The 9,217-nt window shown below is 45.0% G+C and overlaps 1 protein-coding gene across 1 annotated transcript in view; it reads right to left on the bottom strand.

Moving 5' to 3' along the window:
* Positions 1-295: 295 nt before the first annotated feature.
* Positions 296-9,217, bottom strand: part of LOC104077620 — a 10,013-nt gene continuing 1,091 nt past the window's right edge. The window contains exons 2-4 of the mRNA XM_009578906.1: positions 3,265-3,472; positions 1,916-2,136; positions 296-756 (exon numbers count right to left, since the gene is read on the bottom strand). Of these exons, the coding sequence (XP_009577201.1) occupies positions 530-756; positions 1,916-2,136; positions 3,265-3,425 (609 nt within the window). The 5' untranslated portion in view covers positions 3,426-3,472 and the 3' untranslated portion in view covers positions 296-529. The remainder of the gene's footprint in view (positions 757-1,915; positions 2,137-3,264; positions 3,473-9,217) is intronic.

The following is a 9,217-nucleotide window of genomic DNA, read 5'->3' as shown; positions in this document are numbered from 1 at the left end:
GTTTCCCAGCTGCTCTGCCTTCAAACAGCCTCCTACCCCCAACTCAGGGGCTCCACCAATTGTAAAAGCAAGAACTAACCAGTGCCAGATTCAAGCATCAAAATACAAACCACTTTAGATATGGGGAGCAGAGGGGTGGTTCATAAGAAAACTTCTAAGCATTATTGTAGCATAAATAATATGGCATCTTTCACCTCAAATAGCCTAACACTTCATAAAGTGATATGAGCTTCACTAGTTGCTGAAACACAGCTATTTCTGAAGCGGAACCTGATATTTTTTTTTTTTTTTTTTTACCAGCAGAGAGCAATGTTTTAAGGTGGAGAGTAAAGGATGCAATATACAACCAACTGTAAGTACAATCTAGGAGAGCTTTGCAAAATGGAAAGATCAAGTAAAATCTACTTGTAGTAATAGCATGCATTATGGTGTATCATAAACGTGTGTCCTTAGCGTACAGATGCAATTCATTTAAAAGAGATACAGGAAACAAATAACATTTTGTCCTTTCTTTTTCAGTAATACTCTCTTACAGCTCTTTGGTAGCAGATGCTCTGATTCCTTTCCTCTCTTCGTTTAGTTTAATGTCCAAGTCCCGGAGCTGGCTGAGGAACCCTGAATTTGGGCAGATGTCTCTGTGAGCACTCACTGTTTTCAGAGCATCCACGAGTGTCATGTTTTCATGGATCATTAAAAAGGCAAGCACTAAAGAGGCAGAGCGGCTCACCCCCATGGCACAATGAACAAACACCTTACCTGCAGAAACAAAGAGGCACAGCAAGGTGAGTGGGCGTTAGCACTTCTAAAGTGAGAAAGACACAAGGAGGACAAAAACTACTAGAAACAAGTTGGGAAAAAACCGGTGATGATTAGCGGATACTCATGTTTTCAGGGAAGGTTAGCATAAGATCATACTATACATCTCAGGCAAGGTGGTATTTCATACCGACCTCATGCATCTAACTCAGGCCTCAGATTAAAATAGTTGAAATTTTCTGTGGAAGAAGCAGCTTTCTGTGACTAAACTTGTTAGTATAGTTTTCTGTGGGGGAAAAAAAAACAGTTTTGGCAGAAAATTTTGGCCCAGCCCTGACTGTGATCACTGACAAGTGCTATAAACTCTGTAGTCTGCCTGTAAAAATGGACTCATAATTTACTGTATCTCAGCAGCCCAACGTGAGCTATAACTGGGGATTTAATAAAGCACTCCAGTGAAAGCAGCAGATCTCACAGCCAGTCAGAGTCAGGGCAAACTCTGGAACAAATGGAAATTATGATAACTAGGCCATAATCCAAACTCTGCTGACAAAAATTCAGCAGGCTGTGGGTCAGGCTCGTAGTTTTTGACTTAGTTCATTAACTTCCGCTGCTTCTCTAGCTTAATAGACAGTCTGAATAAAGCTCCAATTCTGCGAAGCACTTAAGCATGTGAAGCATTTAAGCCAGCGCTGAAGTGCTGCAGCTCCCAGCTGAGCGCATCGGGAGCGGGAGCAGGGCTGTGGTTCGCAGGGCAGGATCGCCAGGCTGGAGCCCATGCCGGTGTGCGAGGGGCGCGAGGCGGGTGTGGAGGCACACGCATCCTGCCAATTCCTGCAGGATGGACCCGTGGGGGAGCACCCGCTGTGCCATAACCTCTGCCCTTCCCTCTTGCCCCGCTCCTGGAGTTGGCCTTTCCTCCCACCACGGTGGGCTTGGGGCAGCCGGCCTTCCCCAGCTCCGGGGACCTGGCCACAGCCACCTTCCCTGCAGCGCATGGCATGGGCGCCCTTCTCCCATCCTCCGTGCGGTGGTTCTGCGTGTGCCTTCCCGAACCATATGCTGAATCTGAGCTTTGCTGGCTGCCTGTTACTGCAAGGAGAAGCCATTTGGCTCGTGTTGAAACTTCCTCGCAAACTTCTCTTTGCCTCCCTCTTACCTCCTGAAGTGTTTAAGGCTTTGCCTATGAAATTGGCAGCATCGTAGAAGAAGATACTTAAATCAAAGGAAGGATCATCAAATGCTTTTACTCCGTAGTACTCTATTTGCAGATCTTCGTAATATTTGGCTCCTGTGTTGATGCTATATGGCCCATCTGCTGCATTAAGGATATGAGTAATGTTGAGGCTTTGAAGAGTGGTTTTGCTCCTAGCAGCCCACCTGTTGAAAGACATGACGGGCTCATTGGCAACACTCCTAACGCTCTGCTAAAATAGCATGGTTTAAAGTTAGTGCCTGCTCCCGCTAGGGAAGGGTGCAGGAACTGCAGCTTGCGTACAGAGTAGCAAATTTCTAGGAGCCCGTAGCGCTTTACACATGAAAAATGTGATATGGTGTTGTGGAGAGCAGCAAGAGCACAGACTTGCCGGTGGGATACTGTTAGTTAACCAAATGCCTCCCAGCAGTTAATCCCTGGGAACGCGGCTTATTGTATAAAGTGGTCAAGATTTTCCTTTTCAATAGTTGCTTAGCAAGTTCTAGAGCTAATATCTCATTCATAGTGTGCATGGGTCACAAGGGCAAGAACCCACACAGATGCAGCAGCACCTCGTTCCTGGTTCAGACATGAAGGGGCTACATCATGCTCACCAGCCAGGTTCTCCCCCCTTCCCACCATAAACTGGGACTGAAGTTATTCCACAAAACTGTGATCCTTAACTGATGTATTCATGAGGAGGAGGAGTTGGGAAAAATGAGCTGGTGATCTATGTAATCTGCAGTAATCCAAATAGAAGGAAATGGCAATAAACAGAAGTGGTCACAAGAATAAGGTATTTGCATGAAAATTCCTGTTTGATATTTTCAGTTTTACCATCTTTGAAAGAAAGTTTGGATTTGGACTGGCAAAATCCCTATTGTATAACTCATTTGGGTCCTCCTCCATCTGGCTCTTGATCCTGCTACACCTATTTGAGTGTGAGGGCTACTGAGCTCTTGTCTGCTGCCTTAGAGCACAGTTTCCAGGGCAGAGAAACGCATCTCAGAGTCGACACCAATTTGGGATGGCTTCTTTAAGGACTTTTGTTTGGAATACAAGTAATTCTTATCCTGCTAAATCCGCTGTGGTTCACAGAATATAGAAAACCCAACTAAGACATACTATGAGTAAGTCACCATTTTGTACGTCATGTTTTTCATGACATCCGAACTCCTTATGTTATCAGTTTCAGAAGCCTGTATTGCAAAAACATTCCTGCAGACCCAAAGGCTGCTCCCCGGTGTACCACACCCCTTCCTCCTCCTCCCAGGGACCATTAACAGCTTAATGATAGGATCATATGTTCTTACGCATCTCCCAGGTAAATATTTGGCCAGACTTGGTCCACATGATTATCAGACCCTCCTCTGAACCAAAAGAGCCGCTGGAGGTCTGATAGTGCTGGTGTTTCATAGGAAGCTCTGCTCCCTGCACTGCTAGTCGGAGATGAAGAGTCTCTGGTGTGAGGCATCTTGCTCCTCTCTTGCACGTGCTAGGGCTGTATCAGAGACAGCTTTTCTGAAATGAATTAAGAGGAAATTTTCATACAGAAATAATATTCCCTAGAAAGTAGTCCTGTTCATTACCCTCCAAATAGCATTACATTATTATAACTGGTGTGTGCAGCAGGGCCTGCAGGTGTTGCTAAAAGCATCCAGAGAGCAGGACTGACTCTCTGGTAGGACTCCACAGGCATGTAATTCATCCCCTGAGAAAGCAGCAGCATAAGACGATATGATTTAATTTCTTGTCAAGTAACGCTGTTGAAAAAGAACATCCTGTGCCACCTGAACGCATCAGTGGCTGAACCTCGTAGGCGCAGGTATTATTTCTGTTACTTTAGCGCTGATGAGTGTATGCAGGAAATCTCCAGTACTTTATGTTGGAGAGTTACCGAAGTGTTGGTGCGCACTTGATTCTGGTTAGTTAAAGCCGGAAGTCTTTGAAAGAATGAATCATTGGACTGACTTATACTTACAGAGCTTCTAGGGCCAAGGTGGAAATCTTAGGATGTGTATGTAAGACATATATTTGTATAGTGTTTGTGTATACATATATAAAATGTACATGCGTACAATTTTCTTTCATTTATAGGGATCTATTTAAACACGTGTATACAAATACATATACATATGTGTAGACATATGAACGGATTTTCACATGTATATATACATATCTATATATGTCTGTATGTATATAAATAGAAATGGAGAGAATTTGAACTAGTTTTTTCTCTCTCACGTGAATACCCCTGCACACTCAGCTATACTGGTATACTTGCGTCTGTCTGTCTCAGTCTCTCCTGTGGGAGCTGTTCCACTTTGTATAAATAATGTGATAGCTATTTGCCTCCAGAGAGAGGCTGTTTCTCTCGTCTGAGGGGTAGGGTACTTACCTGGGATGAGAGAAAAAAGAGTATCTGAATTTTGGGAAATTATAGAGCTGAAAGTTCTGGCTTTGTTGCCCTTTGTTTAGAATCCCATCTAGGACTGGTTTGCTCCCTCACAGGTCATGCAGTGGAATATGGGCATCCCTTCTGCAATGTTGTGTGGCTGGTTTAGGCTCAGGAAGCTCAGGCCAGCCTGTCCAACCTGAAGCAGAGCTCAGTCGAGAGCAAGAGTTCAAAGAATATCCAAGCAGTCCCTTCTCTGAGACTTTAGGAACATTTCTCCTGCCAGGATCTCATTATCCTGAATTGCTGTTTCGCTCCCAGAGAACATTGATGAGCTTTGTTTGGTTGCTTGTTGGTGTTAAAGCCATAATCAATGTGGGAGCCACACTAGAACTCTTCCCAAAGTGCAGTGGCTGGTGTTTATTCTGATGTGGCATCAGCTTTCACTCTAATGCCTGAATGCCTAAATCTAGAGTTTGGGTTTATTTTTTCAGCAGTTCTAGAAAACAAGTGCAGATGGGACCTTTGGAAGTCACCTAGTCTGTCCCCTGCCCCACAGCAGCACCAGCCAGAGAGATGTTGCTCCTAAAGCAACAACAACAGCTTTGTCCAAACATCCAGGTACGTTATTTTTAAGAGTGTAGGCTGCTTTGGGGAATAAGCAGAAAGCAAGGGAGAGTATCTTGTGGCTTATGGAAAAAGAAGTAGAGATGATGCAAGGCATATTATTGAACACACCACATATATCTCTGTGACCTCAGCCTAAATTTGCTTCCCCTGCCCCCTTCTCTGTCCTCCTCCCCACAAATGTTAAGAGCAGTTATAGCTTTTTCTATGTTCCAATAAAAAGGAATTCTCCCTAGGGTAACTACTTAATAAGCGAAATATGAAAAACACAACAAAAATGATGGGAGAGATGGAAAAAAAGCTGACTGGTTTTACTTTTAATCATGAAGGAAAAGAACTGCAGGGAAGTAGAGAGGAATATAGGGATAAAAGCCTATGAATTTTTCAGGACAGATAACGTAACACCAAGAGCTTTGGTAAAGGAGTACGTTGTGCAATCCCGGCACAGATTAGCATGAAGAATAGCACAGAAAGAGATATTGTGCATTAGCCCTACAAGTTTTAGTGCCTTGCGAAAGTCATGCACTGTGCTCAAGAGCTACTGCCAGCATTGTCATGATGACCTGTTTGTACTTTCACCGACACAGAACGTTAAGCTGAAGCAGTAAAAGGAAATCAGGAAAAAGATAATACAGCTTCTACATCAGGAGATTCATAAGACCACAGGTTCATTTCAAGGAGTGTGGCTGACTTTCAATCGCTGCAGATGTTTAAAGGCTGAAGTTGTGGAGGTAAGCAGATGGATACTAAACTTTCAGTTCTCCTAGCCCCCACTGCTTTCAACTTCTGTTGTAGCCTGTCAGCTAGCTACAGTAATGGAGATGATTAGCAGAGAGAGGGAAAGAAATGATTAGCAGAGAGAATTACATTGTGAGTCTTCTTGTTCAACACCTGACTTTGAGGAGGTTCTCCAAGAATTGAGTCGTTTTGGTGCTGGTGAAACTTAGCAGGCGACTCCAGCCTTTGCAGCCAGGGAGGTGCTTTGCAACAGAGCTCCCTTTCATACAGCAATCTTCTTTCCAAAAAGTGCGTCAACATCGTTTGCTTCACATGACTAATGCCAGACAAGCGAGCTCCTCGTGTCAACACGAAGCATAGCTCCTCCCAAGCACACCACTCAGTCCTGCGCTGCGCTGGCCTTGAAACTGAATTGCTCTGTGGGGCCTTCGGGGTAAGCTTGGAAATAGCTATACCAGATGATTGGACTAATGAGGAAAGTAATATGAATTTTTTAATTGAAGGCCAGGGACTTTGCTGAGGGTTCCCCCCCCCTTTCTACTTTAAGATACTGCAAAGCTAGCAAAAGTGCTGCCACTGATTACATTTCTCTAAGCTTCTCCCTCTGGGTGGCTCCCAGAAGCTGCTCTAGTTGGGAACAGGCAGTAACTGCCGGAGGGCAGGAGCCCCTGTGACTGGGGAAAAAAATTTTCTCTTACAAGGTCACTAACGTTTTCTGCAGAGATCTAGACCATGCAAGTTGGATAGGATTACTTTTGTTTTAAACTGTAGCCTGGAAGTACCTAAAGACCATCTCATTAGATTCTTTCTTTCTATCTTGCTTTCTCTCCCTTTTCTTTTCTGGTTAAAAACAAAACAACAGCAACAAAAAAAAGCCTTCTACCTATAGGAGATATTTGAGATTGGATAGAGATTTTTAAGGGCAATCCAGATGTATTAACCTCCTTGCTTCCTTGGGAGAATACAAGGTAGCACAAGCTTTAAAACTCTTTTGTCATTAAGCATCAGTTCCCAGGCGCCCAGACCACCGGCGCGCACCCCAAATGGCCAGGGCCTGCGTGGTTCCACGGCTGAGCTGTGGAGCCCAAGGCACCTCTCTAGGTGTCACGGAGGCTGGCATTTCCCTGGCGGGCACAAGAGCCGCCCCGGAGGCAGAGGCTGCAAGCGGCTGCGGGGCCGGCATCGCCCAGGCGCAGGGAGCGCCCGGGAAGGCTGCGGGTGACTCCGCACGCTGTTTGCGTGCAGCTGGGTGCAGCTCCCAAGCGACATTCCAGGACCTCGTCTACAACAACCTAACTGAGCTTTGTATCTCCCCGATATTATCCAGCCACTTGAGTACTACAGTCTGCAAGGCTTTTTTTTCCCCCTTTTTCTATGCTGGAAACAATTGCCGTTTTCTACTGAAGTTTTTTCTGGCAAAGAAAAGAAAAAAACGCACAACCCCCACTGACTTGAATTGGCTAAAGCATTTAACAGATTTGTGTTGCATTTGCAGATTCCAGTCAAAGAAAACTCAGCAAAGTTCTGGAAAAAATGCAGACACTCCAATATTGTACATCTGAAATAGTTCATTTTGTTATTTCAAAAAAAATTACCGCTTCCATTTTTCTATTCAAAGTTACTTTGGTTTTAGAATTTTACTTTAGCGTTGCATAAAATCTTTTAAAATATTAAGATGAAGTGGCTTGTTCCTGGTTGAGAAAAACATGTTTTGTTTAACTAAACATGAACACAAACTAACTGCGCAGCCACTTATTCACCTAGCCCTCATTTTCACTCCTGCAACGGGAGGAAGGCCTCTTGCCATTTTGCCATGGTTGTTACCTTGTCTCCTAAAGACCAAACTGAGCTGTAGAGAGATTAAATGCCTGTCTGAAGTCCCACGAAGAGTCTGTGGCCCAAGTCATCTTTCCTCTAACCCTTTTGCTAGCACCTTCCTAGCTGGTACAGCTCTGCTTGTGGTTAGGATGGTAGCCTGGATGGGGACAGGTGTCTTTCAATAACAAGGTCTTACATGAGATTATCGATAGCCTCGGGCACAGCAGGGCACTGATTTTGGCTGGACCTCTGGTTGCTACAATAATGCAAACACTGGGTAACAATAACATGATACAGAAAGCTCTTGCAGCCAAATATCCTAAATTCCCTGAATCAAACCCTGACAAACTAAATGGTTCAAAATACCAAAGCATAAGATCAAAATATGATTAACGGGGGCGGGGGGGGGAAGCCTCTTGATGCATTTGAAATTGCTCTCTACTCTGTTTTTTCTTCTCTTTTCTCTCAGCAAGCATCTCTGCACTCATCTTTTACACTCCTTGCTCTTTTCTCTCAGGTAGTGCTTAACACTATGGCTCTTTGTCCTCCTGATGGAAAAATCCAGATGGAAAGAAGTGTGGTTCACAGGGAAATGATCATGTAAGTGGAATTAATCTTTCAGATACTGTAATGTGAAATCTGATCTTCCTTTTTGTTAAGAAGACCCAATCTGTGTCTCTACATTTTGGCCAGAATCTGATGCTGAGAGAACCCAGAAGTCTCTTGAGGTAGAGCTGAAAGCCTCGTGTGCAGAAATAGGCACATTTAAAAGCAATAGCAAAGTTAAAACAGCCAGATGGGAACCTAGCAGGCAACCGAGAGGGGAACTCTCTGTTTTCCTTGCAAGCCTACAGGGGCTTGTTTGCAGGAATTAGAATCTCTCACCAGCAGTTCACTGCAGCTCTAATACCAAGTAGTATTGAAAATGAGAAGCAGGTTATGGCTGATGGTTTAAATGAGGCACCTATGGGAATTTAGAAATGAGATCCTGGACTCGTCTTGGTGTAGACCGTGCACATGGCAGAGCAATATTGCTTTCCTGGCTGACTGCATCATATGTTATGGCCTTTTATTTTGCCCACACTCAAACAGCAGGGAACAGTAGAAGTTCATTGCTCCTGCTCGCTGTTTAAGCCCCGATCTGCCTCACCAGAGGCAGTGCCCCTGAATAATGGAAAGCAGAATCGGTCCCTCGACCTCAGTGCGGATACGTGTTCAATGCAGCACTGTATTAATGCCATTGCCATTATTCCGGAGTGAAGAGAAAAGCAGAACGTACAATTAAAGCTCTGTTTGGTTCGGTTTTTAAGAGAATTTACTACCCGGGAAAGATGCCAGATCGAGGGCTCTGGAAAACACAGCCCTCTCTTTAACCGCAGCGTCGGGAAGGAGCGGGAGCAGCCCTGCAAGCCTCCTCCACGGCTGCCCCCTCAGCTCAGCTCCGCTCGCAGATGCCCCTCGCCCTATGCCGGCAGCCGTGTTTTACTGGGTGGGAGAAAATCTAAGTCTTCACACCTCTTCACTGCTTGGTCTCTGCCTGACACCTCCCTTCACATCCGGCCTGGCGCATTTATGATGGGGCCCTCTGACTCCTCCAAACCGAGCTGGAAGGTACCAGCTTCTGCTTGCGAGGAGCCTGAGCTGGGCTGGAGAGCAAAAGGCTTCTTCCTCTGTGAGCGCTGCCCGTG

The sequence above is a fragment of the Fulmarus glacialis genome, unplaced genomic scaffold (assembly GCF_000690835.1).
Source record: "Fulmarus glacialis isolate BGI_N327 unplaced genomic scaffold, ASM69083v1 scaffold26945, whole genome shotgun sequence".
NCBI lineage: Eukaryota > Metazoa > Chordata > Aves > Procellariiformes > Procellariidae > Fulmarus > Fulmarus glacialis.
This window is presented reverse-complemented; position numbering and strand designations above follow the sequence as displayed.